General features: G+C 41.6%; 3 protein-coding genes across 15 annotated transcripts; 2 read left to right on the forward strand and 1 right to left on the reverse strand.

Moving 5' to 3' along the window:
* The first annotated feature begins 1,422 nt into the window (after positions 1 to 1,422).
* Positions 1,423 to 8,414, forward strand: LOC311251478 (butyrophilin subfamily 3 member A3-like). Of its 3 annotated transcripts, none has more exons than XM_084343922.1 (9): positions 1,423 to 1,609; positions 1,789 to 1,848; positions 2,592 to 2,960; positions 3,069 to 3,362; positions 3,458 to 3,577; positions 4,966 to 4,995; positions 5,374 to 5,397; positions 5,483 to 5,524; positions 5,634 to 8,414. In XM_084343922.1, the coding sequence occupies exons 1-9, from the start codon at positions 1,606 to 1,608 to the stop codon at positions 6,212 to 6,214; spliced, it is 1,524 nt and encodes a 507-aa protein (XP_084200048.1). In that variant the 5' UTR covers positions 1,423 to 1,605; the 3' UTR covers positions 6,215 to 8,414. The 3 variants fall into 3 exon arrangements, with proteins under 3 accessions (XP_084200048.1, XP_084200049.1, XP_084200050.1); XM_084343923.1 differs by having other exon boundaries at positions 3,458 to 3,568; XM_084343924.1 differs by having other exon boundaries at positions 3,458 to 3,556.
* Positions 3,585 to 4,945, forward strand: LOC311251479 (uncharacterized protein). Of its 9 annotated transcripts, XM_084343932.1 has the most exons (3): positions 3,585 to 4,005; positions 4,040 to 4,357; positions 4,388 to 4,945. In XM_084343932.1, the coding sequence occupies exons 1-3, from the start codon at positions 3,919 to 3,921 to the stop codon at positions 4,472 to 4,474; spliced, it is 492 nt and encodes a 163-aa protein (XP_084200058.1). In that variant the 5' UTR covers positions 3,585 to 3,918; the 3' UTR covers positions 4,475 to 4,945. The 9 variants fall into 9 exon arrangements, with proteins under 9 accessions (XP_084200058.1, XP_084200051.1, XP_084200052.1 ...); XM_084343925.1 differs by having other exon boundaries at positions 3,585 to 4,357; XM_084343926.1 differs by having other exon boundaries at positions 3,585 to 4,357; positions 4,394 to 4,945.
* A 103-nt stretch (positions 8,415 to 8,517) lies between the features above and the next one.
* LOC311251477 (uncharacterized protein) lies at positions 8,518 to 17,821 on the reverse strand. 3 transcript variants are annotated; one of them, XM_084343919.1, is made up of 8 exons: positions 17,696 to 17,821; positions 15,317 to 15,426; positions 15,046 to 15,130; positions 14,762 to 14,957; positions 12,838 to 13,919; positions 11,911 to 12,701; positions 9,869 to 10,072; positions 8,518 to 9,788 (listed from the first exon to the last, which is right to left on the reverse strand). In XM_084343919.1, exons 1-8 carry the CDS (start codon positions 17,785 to 17,787, stop codon positions 9,544 to 9,546), a joined length of 2,805 nt encoding a protein of 934 aa, XP_084200045.1. In that variant the 5' UTR covers positions 17,788 to 17,821; the 3' UTR covers positions 8,518 to 9,543. The 3 variants fall into 3 exon arrangements, with proteins under 3 accessions (XP_084200045.1, XP_084200047.1, XP_084200046.1); XM_084343921.1 differs by lacking the exon at positions 17,696 to 17,821 and adding an exon at positions 17,062 to 17,551; XM_084343920.1 differs by lacking the exon at positions 17,696 to 17,821 and adding an exon at positions 16,862 to 17,031.
* Positions 17,822 to 18,522: the final 701 nt, after the last annotated feature.

The following is an 18,522-nucleotide window of genomic DNA, read 5'->3' on the forward strand; positions in this document are numbered from 1 at the left end:
TCAATAAAATGTGTCTTATAACCTAAAAACAAGTAGGACAGTGAAGTTCAATTATGTTTAAATTTAACTCACTGGATCCATCTAGTGTGTTCTCATAGTTGCCCTGGTGGCTGAGTAAATTCATGCTGCATCATCCTGGATTTTTTAAATATCTTCAGGATTTTCTTACATGTCATCACCATTTGCATGAATCTTACTGTCTTTGATTTTTTTTTATTAAGAATGAAGGTAACTTAACTGATCATGTTTGTGCTGCTCATTTCACAGTTTCATAAAACTTCCAAGTGTCGGTCCCTGTCTCACTCTGTCTTTCAAACTTCCATTTAGTCGATGTCCACATAGTACTGCATGACAGGAGAGAATACTGTTGTAACATTTTGCCGCCAAATACAATATGATTTTCAATTTGTTTTCCACTCCAGAAAAGTGTACGTGACTTTTGATCATAACTGAACCACAGCAGTGGAACTGGGCTCTTCATATTTTGGGAGCCTGTTTTTCTTTGGACCTTCTGCAGTCTACCTGCTGTTAGACTGAATAGGTTAACTGTGATTCGTCAGTCCATAATATGCTCGGTTGGTATTCTGTGATCCAATTACAATTGTGCAACCTTGGACTACTTCTGTGTCTATTTTGTCATTTTAAGAGCAGTTTTGCTTCAGCAACAACCTGTATAATCCAGATAAGCGTTATTGTGCACTGACACAAGTACTTATTAATGTTGCTCAGAGGAGTCTTTGTCTCTTTTTGTACTTTCAGTTGTGAGTATGATTGAATCATGTACAGAGAGGTATTTGATCATTAAATCATCTAATTAAATTTGGACAAATTTAGAGGAAACACTAGATTAACAAAGTTGCAATTCACCCCGAGGGGAACATGAACGTCTGAACCAAATTTAAAATGCCATCTTAAAAATGAAATTTTCTATAGCGTATTAAATTATCTAGTAAGACTCTTAGTTCACTAGATTAGTTCACACTTTACTTCCACTCTCAACACATTCATATGTTTAATTATTTCATTTTTTATTTATATTTAACATTGAAAACTTTGGAGCTCTAGTCTGTCAAAGAGACATTGCTATATGGAGCACACTGTGTTCCAGTCCCTCCAACATAAAGGGATCTAATATTGCATCTACTTAACAACAATGAGGGTGTGTTCATGAAGAAAATGCAAGTGATTATGGTATTTATTTTGTCAGGTAGGCTTAACGATTTATCCATAGATGTAGCCTTGGTATATTAAAGTTTAGCCTCAAATGAACATATGAAAGAATGAATACGCATTTAAGTCTCTAAAAAACTTTATTTTAGTTAAATATTAACTATATCCCTCACTCTCTGAGCCACAGCACAGCTCCTGTGCGCATGTTTAAACTTGTCCATGCGCCCTTCAAAAGTGAAAGTGAAAGTAAATCTTCAGCTCACGACGACGGTCTTTCGCGGGGATTTTATTTCTCCAAATCCAAGAAGAAATTACACCTATAAGCCGAAGCTGACTTCAAATCTACATCTAAATTTGAATAACGTCCTAATTCCTGTCTCTCAGGACTGTACTTCGCATCTGCGTGAAGGATATTTTACCCGGAAATTCAGAACAATGGGTAGGCAGACGATTAATCAACTGCGAAATACGACTCTTTCACTCGCTTTTGTTCTGATGTTGTTATTAGAGCCGTACTGATTGAAGGTTTGGAGACTGGTTATGTCTGCTTTCAGCACATTATGGTTGGTGTGACGTAAATAGCCTCAGCTCACAGTATGTCATCGTCTTATTTTACAGGTTGTCTCAGTTCGGGCCTCATGGCTGCCGTCTTCATATCAGTGTGTGCTGCTGCCCCCGGTGAGTCACTCTGCATCTTCACATGTGTTTAATGAGTGTGATTTTCTTCATGCTAGTATTAACCATGTATTCCTCTTCTTTTGTATCATATCAGATTTATTTACTTTTTATTATTACTTTCTGTGCTTAACATATAAACTTTCAGTAAAACCACATTAAGCCTTATTTGCATTGAAGAACTTCATGCTCTTACTAAACAAAGCGTGATTCATCATCCGTTATAAATATCATAACCCAGGCAATACTCGATTTTGGGGACCGATACTGTAATTTACATATGATACATATGACCCTAATATATTTATATTTTTATCAGAATTTAATAATTATATATTACCCCAAGCATCTAAGTTTAAGTTTTCATATGAGCCTTGTCAGTGGCCCAAGTTTGACGCTGTAGTAAACCTGCTCGTGTTATTTTGTGAAGCACCCCTCTGGAGCCGGTAGTATTAATAACAAGAATAGTCTGGCTTGGAGAGTGGTTGGATGGGTCACAGGGAGGAGTTGAAGTCCCACGTGTGACTAATCGTCAAGGTTGATTTGTTTTGAAGTAATGTTATGTAAGAAATGAAAATTACGTAGATAACTTAAACATAACATCGGACAGGCTCTAATAAAAATGCTGTAGTATACACTCGTTACTATTTGGCAATTGATGTTCCTTATATAACTGTTACCAAATATCAGGAAAAAAATGCTAAAAACATTAACTTGCTTAACAACATTCATGTTGACTGTTTCAGTTTCAGAAAGCTTTGTGGTTATGGTAAAGTCCCCTGTCTCAGTGCAACGCGGCCATGTAACCACATTACCATGCTGGCTCAATCCATCACAAAGTGCAGAGGGTGTGGAGGTACGCTGGTACCGCAAGGGTGGCTTTCAGTCCCCGGTCATGCTTTACCGGGCCAAAAAGTTTGAGAATGCATCCCAGGAAGCTTCCTACGCGGGCCGAGTCTCGTTTGGCTCAAAGGATACAGCATCTGGGGGGCTGACGGCGGGCGACGTGAGCCTGAGGCTGGTGAATGTCACACTTAAGGATGCAGGAGATTACACTTGTTTCGTGAGCAGTGATCAGGCTCATGACAGTGCAAGTGTCCGTCTTGATGTGACAGGTGAGTATCATGAAAGTGGAGAAAACACGGAAAACCAATGAACCGAAAATTGTCCCATCACCTTCACATCCAATGTCCTTTACTTTCCTCCTCCAACCCTCTTCCTAGAAACCGGAACGCCTCTGCTCCTGTCAGCAGTGCCGGGAGAAGATAACCTGGTGAATGTGAGCTGTGAGTCTGGAGGCTGGTATCCAGATCCTTCTCTGAGCTGGTCAGACCAAAAGCAGGCTCTGACCCCTAAAAGTCTGAAGTACAGTAAAGAGTCTTCTGGTCTTCGATCAGTCCACAGCTGGGTTCTGGTCTCCAGCTCCTCTGTGGTTTCCTGCTCAGTAGGTCTCCCTGGTGAGGAGGCCAAGGAGGCAAGCATGCGTCTGGATAACACTCCTCAACCCAGTAAACAGGGTAAAAAGAAGCATTTGCATGTCTGCATAAGATCAATTTTCTTATTCTTTTTCAATTAGAACAACACTCAAAATTACAAGATGTCTTTTATTTAGAGTCTGGATCTTCAGCGGCTGGATGGGTGGCCTTCGCTCTACTCCTCATAGCCACGTTAGCTGTACTTGGAGTGCTGTACTTCAAAAAGAAGAGACAGGGTTCGTACGCAAGTATGGAAAGTATGGAAAAGTATGGAATTTGATTTTATAAATTTCCAGGTCTGGAAAAGTATGGAAAATTTAAACTATTGTATGGAAAAATATTCATGTTTCCAAGACTTTTATCATTGTTCTGTTTTCTAAAACATAGAATTATGAATATAAAAAAAAGAGAAATAGATCGATCTGTTTTTTTAAGGCGCTTGGCAGCGCAGCTAAAATGTTTGTGTGAGAGAGCACACAGAAGGTTACGCGTCCCAGAAAACATTTGGGTAGATTGAAAAGTTGAATGCTGCTCAGTAGGTGGCGGTAATGCTCCCTGAAATGGGTAGCAAACTGCGAAGAAGAAGAAGATAAACTGGATGCCAGCCGCCAAGAAGAAGAAGGTAAACTGGATGCCAGCCGCCAAGAAGAAGAAGAAGAAGAAGAAGAAGAAGAAGAAGAAGAAGGTAAACTGGATGCCAGCCGCCAAAGAAGAAGAAGAAGAAGGTAAACTGGATGCCAGCCGCCAAGAAGAAGAAGAAGAAGAAGGTAAACTGGATGCCAGCCGCCAAGAAGAAGAAGAAGAAGAAGACGGTAAACTGGATGCCAGCCGCCAAGAAGAAGAAGAAGAAGAAGAAGGTAAACTGGATGCCAGCCGCCAAGAAGAAGAAGAAGGTAAACTGGATGCCAGCCGCCAAGAAGAAGAGGAAGAAGAAGAAGGTAAACTGGATGCCAGCCGCCAAGAAGAAGAAGAAGAAGAAGAAGGTAAACTGGATGCCAGCCGCCAAGAAGAAGAAGAAGAAGAAGAAGAAGAAGAAGGTAAACTGGATGCCAGCCGCCTAGAAGAAGAAGAAGAAGGTAAACTGGATGCCAGCCGCCAAGAAGAAGAAGATGTCCACACTGTTCGTGAGCGAGCTAAATGCAAAATTTGTATGAAGTCGTTTGACATCTCTAACATTGGGGAGGCGGCAGTTGCGAGTCACATGCAATTAAATTAACGATTAAATTCCATAATTTATTTACATGATGCATCTATTTACTAAAATGTCACAAATTATTTGCATTTTTTACCGAGAAGTCTGGAAATTAGGGTCTGGAAAAAGTATGGAATTTTGAAATTTCAAATGTGTAGGAGCCCTGAAGAGAGGTAAATGTTTGATTATATTCATTTGTTATATGTTTTTTTTTAGAACATAACAGAAAAATTATCCATATCCAAATATCCAATACAATTGTAAACTGATGAAGTGGATGACCATAATATATCCTAAATTCCAAATAAGTAATCTTGATAATTTAATAAAATAAATTTAATTGATCTGCTTGGGTAAACTGAATAAACTCAGTGGTAAAAGGGGTCAAAAATCTAACTAAAACCACTGTATCTGACTCAAGTCAAAACTTTAAATTGTTTTTTTATATTTCAGAGACTGAGGGCGATGAAGTTGACGCTGGGGGTAAGAAGGACCACAGAGTCACATTGAACACATCATTTATTTTTGCATTCCAGTGAAAGTTTGAAATGAATAACATTTAAATTAATACCCCAGGATTTTAGTATAACATTTGAGCTTTTAACATTTCTGTAAAGGACTTGTGAGAGATACATCCTTCATTTCCCAATATGCAACAGGATAGCATCTTTCTTCAGAGCTTCCCTGCTTGCAGTTATTCTTAAAATTTTTGGAAAGCTCCCTCAAGAGCCACAGAATATATCATACAACTGTAGACAGTAGAACATCTCTATGAAGTGTGTGAAATGTGAATAAAATCAGTGGAGTGGCCCATAAAATAATACAAGATGGATTCACTATTTTTGTTTTTTTCCCCTTCAGAGAGGCAGAAGCTTCTATCAAAAGGTAAGTCAGAAGTCTGCCACTGTTAATTAAGTAAATGTCACATAATTCTGTTGGTATTTCAATCTATTTTTTACTTATTCTCTAGTGATCAAGCCAACAGATCTGTCAACAGCTAAGGAGCATTATGGTAATCACTTAACAATTTATTATGAATGACAATAATTTACTCCAGTATGTTGCCTTCCTGACTTTTTTCATCCTAAGGTTTTTTTTTTGTTTGTTTGTTTTTTCAACAGTGAATGTTACGCTTGTCAAGACAGAAAATCAATATCTCACAATCAAAGACCTTAAGCTGAGAGACTCCAACGAGGTTCCATCTGATGCCTCTGGTGGAAAGAAGGTCACCTGTCTCACAGCTATCAGAGGAAAATCTGAAAAGTCCTCTGGACAGCACTACTGGGAGGTATCTTTGGGGAACAAAAAAGCAGGCATCAAACAGTCCTGGTGGCTAGGAGTTACAAGCGCAACTGCCATCCCTCAGAAGTCAGATTTTTCTCCAACAGCATCTAATGGATACTGGTTTCTGTCCTCTTCTTCTGACAGTGCAGATAGCTTCCAGTTTAGCACCGAACCAAAAGTTTCACTGCCTGTCTCCTCCAGACCGCAGACAGTTGGTGTGTATTTGAATTACGACAGTGGAGAGCTTTCCTTTTATAATGTGGAACAGGAGAGTCTCATTGGATCTTTAACAGCAAAATTCACAGGTGAAGTTTTTCCATTTTTCAATCCTGGTAAGGATGACACAGCACCTATGGAGATATTACGCTACAGTACAGTACAGAACAGGTCATCACAGTCAGTTGACACAAACGACTGAATCTTAATATCATAAGTGAGGTTGCAGCGGCGTGAGATTTTCACAGTACAATAACCCTCTCAGAATATACCACGGTTTCACATTTACACAATTATGATTATTATTATCCGATACACTGACCTTTAAAAGGAATTAAAACAGAAAGGCTTTTTGGTTTTAATTTCACAAAACATTATATCCTTTTAAATATAAATTATAATCAGACTCGTGCAGTAGAATTAAATATTTTTTAATGACACTCATACAGTACAATTCAATATATTTTTTAAAGGAACTAATTTTTAGTTGATTCTGGCGCCCCCTGTGGTCAAAAAGCAGTATGAGCACCGCCGCCTACTGTCTGGCTAGCACGCATGTTTGTTTTGGAAGCCAGGGAAAGACACTATTTACTATTACTATAATACTATTCTCTTTAAACACAGCTGTTTGAAGGATGCATGTCAATGATGAAATGTATGTATTTGTGGATATGTATGATTAGTTGAAACACTGAGCTTTGTTTTAGTGCCAGTAAAAAAAAAAAAAGAATCAGTTAGACTTCTTGCTGATGTTCTCATTTGCTTCTGTAGGTCGTATAGAAGCATCGTAAATTGAGACTGTTTCATAACCAGTTAAAAGTTCCTTGTAGTACGTATCTGGAAAAATTCACCACAACAGATATGAAAAAACACATACTCGATTTTCTGTTTTATGACCCGCCACAATCCTAATCATAAGTAACAAGTGTTGTAAGAAAGCCAGCACTGTATACCCATCCTGTTTTGAAGGGGAAAAGAGGACGCAAAAAATGAAATGTATAACTGCTATCTTTAATTTGTGGTTTCATTCACATTTGTATATAAATCATGGTACATTTCAGTAGTTTGTAGTTTGTGATGTTAAGGTAATGCACTACTAAACGAATAGTTTGACAATACACTTAGGAAATACGCTTATTCACTCTCTTGCCGAGGGTCAAACTATGTGATACAACTCACAAATCTGTCGCTGCAGTTAGCTTAGCTTAGTATACAGAGTGAGAAATGGTGAAATAGGTAGCCTTGCTAACTGGCTGTTTTTGTTGACAGCCAACTGTCATTTAACCGATTTGGTTTGTGTGCAATTAAACAAAAAAGACATAATTAGTGAGCTTTAGAACTTTAAGTTCAGACCAAGCTAGGTGAGCTGTTTTCCCCCCGTTTCCAGTCTTTGTGCTAAGCTAAGCTAACCGCCTTCTGGCTGGAGCTTCATAGTTACCATACAGATGTGAGAGTGGTGTCAATCTCTGTGTATTTCCCAAAAGTCCGGGACCTTGATAACCTTGTTATTAAGACACATACCCTATACTGTGGTTGTAACATCTATTGTTTACTTGCGGTCCTTTGTTGCATTTCCTGTGCGCTTCTCTGCATGACCATTAGTACCAAGTGATGATAGTTCTCCTGTCTCTGTGAATCAGTATATATCAGTGTAAGCCTTTTCATGTTGTCATATGAACATTTGAAGTGAATTATGCTGTTTGAAACGGATTGATCAGCATTTCCTTATCTGTCTCAGTGTTTCTGTAATCTGTAAGCTTTTTTTGTAAGTGTTTTATATGTGCAGCCATGATTTGGAGATCATCTTGCCCTTGGCACGAGCATGATAATTGGCGGCCCTGCCTGTAACCATGATGTTAAATATTACAGAGGTGCTTGTTTAGGCTCCAAACAGTGAGAGACTACTACTGTTGTCATGGTCAAACAATCTTAAATTGAGCTTATTCAGGACACTAGAAGATCTGAACATATATAGAATCAACGTTCCAACTTTTTAAATAGTATGCTGCTTCAGTTTTCTTCTTTTTCAGCAAATTTTGTATACATTTTAACTGCCGTGTTAATTTTCTCTCTTTGTATAACTCAATGAATTGCCTAAGTGCAAAATAATCGACAACTATTTAGAAACTGACTTTAAAAAGGCAAAATGTAGCAATTCTACTACTACCACGGATGACAAGTTATTGTTTGTGTGCAAATGCATGCAATATATTTGACATCTGGACTGAGGCAGCTCTACTATTAAGGCCAGTTGATGAGCGGTATCTGAATTTCATCTTACCTTTTATGTTTCTTTCTATAGAATGGCATTGGTATTTTTAATTGTTTGTAATTTGTCTAGTGATTGTGGATTTTAAAATGATAAGTAAATAAATAAAAGTTATATTTTTGAATAAACTCAACCAAGATGGGATCCTGCATTTATTTGCATTTCTATTTTCTTTGTGTCACTCTGCATCCACAATGTAAAACTCACTTTACAATCCAGTTTAAGAAAACACAGCAAAATGTCATACACTTTAATAAGTACAGGTAGTATTTACAGTATATACATCATAACACAATACTAACTTTGTCATCACTACTGTATACTTCTCACAGATTAGGAAGTATTTACATTGTGAATAAGACCATATGTAATAAAGATTTTTTTTTTATTCTGATACGCAATAAATTCAAGTAGGCGTGCCTTGATACATAATAGTCTGACTATGATCATGGTATAAGGGGTATGCAAGAACCACTTCACAGGTGCATCATGGTCCAACACAGAGAATACTGTTTAATAAACTCGTCAGTTGGGGGGAATAGGTTGGGGGTATAATGCCAGTCAATATCAAACACAAACTATACAAGTTCATACATGTCTCAGTCCTGAAGACACAAATTCTATCTGTGGGGATTTTTTTTTTTAAAGATCCGAACCATTGGTTTCTTCCTCCAAAGCTTTACACATTCATGTTTGGTCATCAGCCTTCAATGGAAGTAAACACTAGACCAAGGGTCATTTGTTGAAGCATGTCCTGGTGGTCTAAAGTGCATACTGCCACTACCTGGATTGTGATCACTCCAGGAATATTTGTTGACTTTGTTATATATCACCTTCCCTCTCCTCTATCTCCTACCATTCTCCCCAGTCATCTGTCTAATAAAATAAAAAGATGACACGAAAATGTATCTTTAATAAAAAAAAAAAAAAAAGCATTCACTGTGTCTGAACTCATATTCACACTTAAAGGACGTTTTGTCCAACCGCTTAAAAAAACATCTGGAAAACAGACACTGGCTATCCCAAACACTGTGTATGAAAGATTTCTAACTGGAGCGGCCCATCTTATTTTTATTACACTACTCGCTCATGAACGGGTGATGATACCTAACATCAGGTACTGCTTCCATGAAAGAACAGAAAAAGAGAAGCTGCACACCACCATGGCCCAAGACTTTTTCTCTTCATTATGATTGCTGGTGGTTTATACATTATGGTATCTGTCCTCTGCCAGGTCTCTGTTTTTTTTTTTTTTTTATGCCCTAGCAGACCGAGGCAGCGCTTTCCCTCCTCCCCTGCTTCTTCAGCAGCTGGATGCGGTTGTGGACGTAAAACTTGATGGCCCTCCAGTCTCGCTGGTTGCTCACCAGCAGAGGGCAGAGTTCGAGGCAGCGCTCGCAGTCAGCCTTCGCGGGGACTCGCAGCTCCATGAGGTTTCTTTTTAGGTGAGTCTCCACTGCTACACGCTCAGCCTCTGACCAGGGACGCTTCAGCACGCCACGCTTCCCTGTGAGGTATAGATGAAAGTGTAAATGAATGGAAATGTGTAGGGTCAGATTTATACGGATGTGGCTGGGATATGGTTACCTGATTTTGGTGGAATACATCTCCTCTTATGAACATTGGGTATCGATGGGCTGACTGGAGCAGGAACGGGTGCTCTCCGCTTCCGTGGCGGTCGTCCTGGTCCTTTCTTCTTCACCGTCACCTCAGCTTTCTCTTTAACTTCCTCCTTTTCTTCCTCTACTTCTGAATCTTCTGAAAAGGAGTCTGCTGAGTTGCCAGACATTACTGTAAGGCAGAGATAACACAGAAGGCAATTAACCCAAGTCAAGTGACATAATATACACCTTAACATGTTATGTACTGTTGCTTAATAAATGTCTTCATAAACTTCATAAACCAACAATCTTTCCGGCAGATTCATCATGAAAAACTAAGATTTTATGAGATACCAGAAACAACGATACAATACTAGCAAAACAAACATATTCAAGCCTATTTTGATACGATGGCAAACAGAATAAAAAAGCCCTAGGAACACTAAATAGGATTGTCTAATCTCACAATGCTATTATATACAAAGTCACTCATCACGTGCAAACACATCTGTAATAATGTTAAAAGGTGCAATATGTAAAAATTGGCCACCGGCTGATGGGGCAGCATATCACCAGAGTAGCCCCTAACTGTGCTGCCAGCTGCCGCTGCTGTTGGCTACTTAGCTCAATTAGCTGTGCAGCTAGAGTCCAGACAGGGAGCTTGGAGCACTTAGGGAAGTGTTGGTGTGCACACCGCTAGAACGGGAAGGTTAGACCAGTTTTGGTTTTTTTTCAGTTTTTTTTTTATAGTTCCTGTACTTTCAATATTACCAAATACAGAAATTGTATCGTTTTAAACATATCAAATTATCCAAACATCCATACTTTTAACAACCTCACAACAAACTCATAGAAATCAAGTTTCCTGGCTCAAAAATTAGCTTGAATTTTTTCCACAAAATAATGCTAAAGCCATTACATGGCATCTTAAATTTGCAGTAATAGAGCCAATATGTGTATTGCATCTTAAATCAGGTCCAGGATACATAATATATGTTCTGCTCACTGTGCTGAAATAACTCTCTCTTGCGCAAAGAGTTAGGTGAGAAGTCTCTCCTGGCTAGCTTAGCATAATTACTGGAAACAGCTAGCCTGGCTCTGAGGAAGGGATAGATAAATAAATAAATAAAGACTAGAACCTCTCTCTTCACTATAAATATATCACGACTTTCTGCGCACTGGTGCCCTCCCTCCGCATTCATGTGGTTCCCTTTTTATTTTTAGTCCACCACTGTGAAGGACACATTATATCGTGTTAATTAACAAAATCCAAAGGGTTAAAAGGACACATTGTGGTTTTACTGGGGAGTTATATGCCAGACCATTTCTTGGCCGGGCACAGTAATTTAATGGCGTCTTCACTGGTTACCTGGCAACCTCATGATGACAACCATATTACAGGAAAGTAATACTCTAGGCCAAGAAATTATACAGCACATAGCCCCACATAAAGTCATAAACAAGGGTCAGTTCACCAAAATCCAAACATTTTCACAAACATAAAGTCATTTTCCTACCTAACCCTGGTATCCAGCAATGCAGATAATTCTGGTTTATTATCAAGAGGTTTTGAGATATCCACTACTGTGACTTCTGTTTTCTTAACAGAAAAATTCAACAACAAGCTCTAATAAACTTGGGATAATCCATAAACCTTGCTGTGAACATTTACATTTTTTCTACCATCAGTAAAGCGATTTTCAATTAGACCTGTGGATTATTGAACCAAATTTTCTTTACTGCACCATTTTATTTTTTGACCCCTTTAAAGTAATTTAAAAGGGCTGACATTCCTCTGAGAGTCTAAAACACATAATTGGTACCACTTTAAAATATAATGTGTTTTCCACTGAAATGAAAACATAGAGTATGCTGGCAAACAGATACTGGGAGCTAAAGCTTGAAAATGTTCTTAGAAGCAGAGCCTGCCTTGAACTGAACACCGCATGCCTGAAATACCTGCTGCTGAGCCTAGCGGCTTCAACATTTCCTACAGTAGACAGTAAAATACATGATGTAACTCCTCACCATCCAACTCGAGGCAGATGTGCTGCAGACTCATCCCTCGGAAAAGCACGCCCTCCCTCTCTCCATAAAGAACAACACGACCCACACGACCCATCAGTGCTGGATCCCGTAGAATTGAAGAGCAGTTCTGGGTCACATGATACTCTCGTTCGAGGAAGTCCTCCAGCCGTTTGGTAGCCCCACCCTGGGTCTCACCCTCCTCTAACAGTAGCAGTTGAGTAAGTATCGCTACCTGCCGCCGAACACGTGTTGCTGTCAGTGCTCCAGGGTTTTTAGCCCCGCTGGCTCGTGCCAGGTTTCTAAGAAGGTCTGTGCCTCGGAGCGGGGTGGCAGGAGAGTGGTAGGGCCGGGAGAAGACGTAGGGGCTCTCTGGGTCCACACCCACATTGGGGCTGGTTTGAAGGAGTAGGTCCAGGCAGGACTCACAGTGTGGTGGGAAAATAAGCGGCTGGACGCGACCACGCTTGCCCAAAACACCGGCCCGCGGGAGGTGAGAGAGGACCTGGCGCTCAAAGGGAGACAGGAGGGCCTCCATGCCAGACGGGGCGCTGTTGCTAGAGCTGGCCTGGGGGGTGATACGGGTGCGGTAGTCCTGGATAGTGAGTTTGGCCACCTCACATTCCCGGTGGCGGTTGTAGAGGATGAGCAGGGAGAGGCTGGAGTGGCAGAGCAGGCGCCAGGCCTCAGCAGAGTGGGGAGAACGGGTTAGAGAGAGGAATGAGGAGTGCTGCTGGCGGCGGAGGTAGAGGACCAAACAGGAGAGGGAAGAGAGCAGCGGGGAAATGTGATGCCTGTTAGAAACAAAGGGGAGAGAGGAAAAGAGCAGTTGAAATCACAAAGCACTAACCAAAACATCACCAATAAATTTCTACTTGGTAATAAATGTGTTTCAGATATTACAGTACAAAGACAACAATCCAACCCCACCTTACAATCTCTCCATTCTTCTCCTCTGATGCATCTTCTTCTCCTTCTCCACTCAGCTCCAGATCTTCATCTGGATCTACATCTGGCTCTGGAGTAGGAGGTGGGACCAGCTCCTCTTGACTTCTCGAGCTCTCCACCTCTTGCTGCTCTTCATGCTTTTCTTTCTTCATCCTCCGACCCCTTCTAGGTGGAGTTGGAGGAGGCGGTGACGGACTCTTAACTCGTGACACCATCGGTGGTGTGGGGCGTTTTGTGGCGGGCAGTGGTAAGCTAGGCCCCTTCTTAGTGGCTGCAGGCTGAGTCGAAGAAGGTGGTGAAAGCGAGAGAGAGAACGAGACGCCACCTGTGCTCGAGCGTGTAGCTGGCGATTCCCTCTCCCTGGAGAAGAGAGAGGGTGGAGCGGCGTTGGAGGCCGAAGGCTGAGGGACAGCAAAGGAATGGCTGTGAGGAGCGGGGGTGGAGGTGGAGGTCGTCGACGACGACGAGGGGTGAGGGTGTGCGGCGCTGCCATTTGAAGAGTTGTGCGTGTGCAGGTGTGCCAGCTCCATGGCAGTTCTGACCTCTGGCTGGTTGGCGTGGTGCTTCTCCAGGTGGCGTGCCAGAGAGCGATAGTGGCGGCCGCAGTACGGGCAGTGCTGCCGCCGGCTCACTGTGGTGCCGCTTGAGCTGCCAATGTTTATGTTAATGTTGTTGTTGATGTTGGTCGTCGGCGGTGCCAAGGAGCCGACTGAGGACTGGGACTGGGATCTGGCTGGGGATGCGACGGGTGCGGGGCGGGTAAAAGATGAGCAGGGACGCCCCGGTCCTCTGGCGGTGGTGGGCGCAGTCTTCTTCTTTGAGTTCACCACCGCGGGCAGCTTGCGCTTCTTGCGGCGCCGTAGCATTCGACCCCTTATCTCCTCAATTTCCTCTTCTTCATCATCGTCGTCATCATCATCATCCTCCTCCTCTTCGTCTTCTTCGCGATCTGAGTCACTGGGCTCAGAGTGGGTGAGTGGGGAGGATGAGGGAGATAGTGACCAAGAGGGGGTAAGGTAATCAGAAACGGAGAGGGAAAGTGGGTGGGGGCCAGCCTCTTCCTCCTGGTTGGACAGATTTCAAATTAAAACAAGCTATGTTAGCTCAACATGAAACTATTTTAACAGTTTCTACATTCTTATCTCTTGTCACTGAATTTGTTTTGGTATATTCAACAAATCTCATTAAAAAATGACCTAAAGAAAATTAATTGCCAAATTTTAAATGATAAATAATTTTAGTCATTTCTCAAGCAGAAATTCCAACTTCTTAAATGTAAGCATTTGTTCCTTTCCTTTCCTGTTTTTTTCACCATGTTTTTTCACCATGTTTTATCATTTTAAAGACTGAATGATTACTCAGGAAAATAATCTGCATATTAATTGATAACAAAAATGTGATTGTATCATTTTTTTCAGCCCATTTCGCAATACTTTCTGACTTCTTCACCCTGTCCGTGGCTGCTGAACATATACCACAACGCCCCCAGTGTGGATCTGGCCAGGGACCTTTGCTGCATCTCCCCCTCCATCTCCCCCCTTTACTGAAATCTCCAATTTTCCTCCTGCAATTTTGATGTGCACGTGAGTAGCAGTACAGTGTACGTGGCATCGACTCAAAATAAACTACATTGCCAGATGGCATAGTAATGATGGACCATAACATCCAGTGCGCCAGTGTAGTGCCCTAATGTGTTCATAATATTTTCTGGATAAATGGGGCTCTTTGACACAGAGGAATATGTTATATCAGGCTGTGGTGACACAGCTAACATGTTCTAAGGATCATTTCAGCCTTGGTTTTGGTCTTTTCATGGGATTCCATAACAATAACAAAAAAAATACAACATCCCCAGACTGCATTTCTTGTTCCCCTTATTCAAGTTATCATGAATGTAGTAGCTCACCATTGCATTCTCGCCCCAGTCCGTCAGGCTGTAGTCCACTGTGATCTCCTCCCCTTTTGCGATGTCTCGGATTGCTATGACAACCAGCCGCACCTGGGTCCCACAGTGGACTTCTCGAATCCGGCAGTTGGGCGGCGGATGGAAGAGCACAGGTCCCCGAACGCCACTCCCTCCTTCCTCCCCCAACTCTGGCACGCTAGAACACATAAACTGACATGAGCAATATGGATCCTCAACCTTCAAAAGAATCTGAGCCTAAGAACTTTGGAAAAGGTTCCCCTTACCAGAGCTGAGTGGGGTCAGGCAGGTAGTAGGGACTGCCAGGTGGAGGGAGGCGGTCTTCTGCACCCTCTGGATACTGGCTATCTCCTGGGACAGAATGGACTGTTCAAATCAGGCACATCTCAACTGCTTCAACACCAAACACAGATGGAAGTTGGCTCTCCGTACTACAATACACTGCTAATTACAACATAAGCACCAGGGTAGATTAAACAAATAAATAAACAGCAGGTGGCAAAATGTGTGTGTGTGTGTGTGTGTGTCTATATATACCAGGGCTGAAGCTGTGTTCAGACATGCTCTCCTCCTCCTCATCTTCTGTTACATACGCTCGGTCACACACCTTCACAGGTGTCCCCTTTCTTTTTCTCCCACACACGCGGCTGTAAAAACAAAACCGGGGCTTCATTTAGCATAACGATACATCGCTACAAAGCAGCTCTCCAGACAGACCTCCTGTAAATATACGAATGGAGGGCAGCCAAAATGAGCCGAGCGTGTGACACATGTGGCAAGGAACCACACAAAAACAATAAGACTTTGAACTTTTTAAACAAGTGATGGTGGCAGCAGGTGTTCTTCCATTTAAGAAAACATTTCTTTGATTTGACAGGCAATCAAATAAGAAACTGATTTTCAGATTTCTGCACAGCTTACATATATTGCTGGCCTGGGTGTAGAAAGTATAGGCCCAAAGACAAAGCAGATATACACACCTCAACTGCATTTGAGCTTTTAATTTCAAGCGATAATCTTATTACTGATAAGGCTGCTGATGAATGTTGCAATCAATCTAGTCACCGTTTAGTCTGTACGTTGGAAAATAGTGTGAAAAATACACACCACACTTTCCTAGAGCCAAAGGAGACATTTTTTAAATTTTTGCTTAATCAACAGGCCAGAATCCAAAGATATGCCTTTTACAGTAATGTAAAACAGAACTGCTGAAAATAACAAATACTTGCAGGGCTCCAGACTAATTTTAACATAATTCAGGAGCACCCAAAACTACAATTTAACTTAACATTTGTAGCATTATGTTAAAAAAGAAAAGCCATTTAAACCACATGCAACAAGAAACTGCGATAATCTAAAAAGAAAAAATAAACCTCTTAATCTCAGGCGCACTGGTGCTACCACTGAAAATGTTGCACTTGACAGATTTTTGGGTGCATGTGTGACCTGAATTAGAGTCCAACCAATATATCTGTTGGTTGATATCTGTGTGTATGTTGTTCATGTCCACCAATATGAAAACTTTTAGGTTTAACAGAACACAGTGCAGAAAACGATACTTGGGCCAGTTTAATTTTTAACATTGTTGTCATGTTATACAATAAAGTTTATTGTTAAACTGTAAACTATCCTGCCTCCATTACATATTTTAAGTAATTGATAACCACATGGGGGAGGGATCACTGCAAAATCAATATCAGAATTTTTACTCCCCAATATCAGTAATGGCATCAGCCCCAAACACTGCTTGTTGGATGGGCTATAACCAAAATAGCCGCACCATGGACCCCTGATTTGGTACTTTTCTTGATAAATTAATTAACTGAATTAATCAATTGCCAAAATAATACACAATTTATTTTCTGTCAATCAACTTATCAATTGATTGTTTCTGCACTAATTATGTTTTTGGTCTAAATGAAGACAGCACACAGCTGTCCCTTCATCAAATCCCATTTTGAAATACATTTTGTTGACACCACAATGATCACAGCCTGAGTGTACCTGAGCAACCTGCCATAACATCAGACTATATCACAGTACCACTTCAATGCTGATTTAGAGCCCTTGCAGGAAGTGTACCTGACAATCCAGGTGTAAATCAGTCCCTGATCTGATGTGACACCTAGTGTAGACGCAAGGATTTCAGCTATCTCTGTTATCATTAAGATGTTTAAACCAAATATTAGAGATGGCTCCACCCCTTTATCCAATCACGTCAGAGTGTATTATTAATGCATTTACAGAGGACTGATCAGCATAACAAAGCGTCCCTAATTCACCTAGCATGGTGACAGTCAACTGTTTTCGGATGCATATTGCTCATGGTCAGCAACTTTGTTTACTCAAAGCCAAACAAGCCACGAGTCCTGATCTGCACCAGCTGAGCAGCCAAGCAGTGTAAAGAGCATAATAATAGAAGCATAGGTGGTCTGCTGAATATTATGTTCCGGGATCTGCAGCCTCACATATCTGACATGACCGGGATTATCGACAAGAGGGCAGATAACTGGCCAGCTAGTTACATAGCTGGTGATTCCTGCTGGGTGCATGCTAACATTAATGCTAAACCGCGGCTAGCCTGTTAGCTTCCAGCAGCTAACGTTGACACTTCTGTCCCGTCGAAACAGCAAAAATAAAACGTCTGGCGATTAAATGCGAGCCGGGGCGGACAGGGAGGAGGCGAAGCCACCAGGGGCACAGCAGCTGCAACCAAAAACCGAACAAAAATCACTTCCCCTGCTCCGTTTTCTGCAGTATACCGCTGGAGTCATGCACGCGAATAAAGGCTCCTAACGTTAACTAAACAAACGTGCACGCTCGCAGCGCGTGCGTCTCGGGGCATTTTTCCTCGCAAATCCCCGGTGAAAACCACCCGGCGCCGCCACAAACCGGAGGCCGGCTCGGCTCACTCACCCCCTCGGCGGCGGCGGTTTGCTCCCATCCCCGTCGCTGTCGAGGGTCGGTGGTTCCCGGTAGTCAAAAGGCGACCGTACAGTCTCCGCCATTAGGACTCCCTTCCCTACCTCTCGCGCTCCGGTAGATTGCACAACGCGCATGTGCACAACATCCTTTGGGGGCTCTAATGGTAAAATGGGGTGCACTCACCTCTGAGGAAAATGAAGACCTACAACCTCAGGATTCACATTTGGTGGATGCGCCGATTCAGAATACAGTATTATAGCTAGCAAGGCGTGGCAATGCAGTCAGATCAATGCTTTTAAATGAAGTTGGCCTGTAAGCCAACATAGAAACACTGGTGGGTAAACCTGATGTTCACTTTGGGCTCCTGGAGACACTTTTTCACAGCTGGACAACGTACTTAACAGTTTATATTTAATATTTTCCCCGACTGTTATGAGAATTGCTGCTGACAAGGCCATCACAAAAAGCCTCAGCCTGAAGTCCTGTCTGAAATTCATCTTAAGTTAGTAGTCTGGGTGTGATTTTTGACAAAATGTACTTGAAGTATCACAATTTTAAATACATAATGTGTTTAATACATTATCATGTAACATCATTAGACTGTTAAATGCCTGAGCAGAATATAACTGTTGTAGCTGGACATGGTGGAGCTAGTTTTGCTGTAGCTAGCTACTTTATATAGCCTACAGCCAGATAGTTTAGTCCAGTGGCTCCCAAACTAAATGGGGTGGTGGGCAAATATGAGGGCTTGTGAGATAGAATTGTAAAGTGGGAATGACCAAAAAATGTAATTTTGCAACACAAATGTATGAATCCAT

Source organism: Pagrus pagrus (assembly GCF_965226575.1).
Source record: "Pagrus pagrus genome assembly, chromosome: 22".
NCBI lineage: Eukaryota > Metazoa > Chordata > Actinopteri > Spariformes > Sparidae > Pagrus > Pagrus pagrus.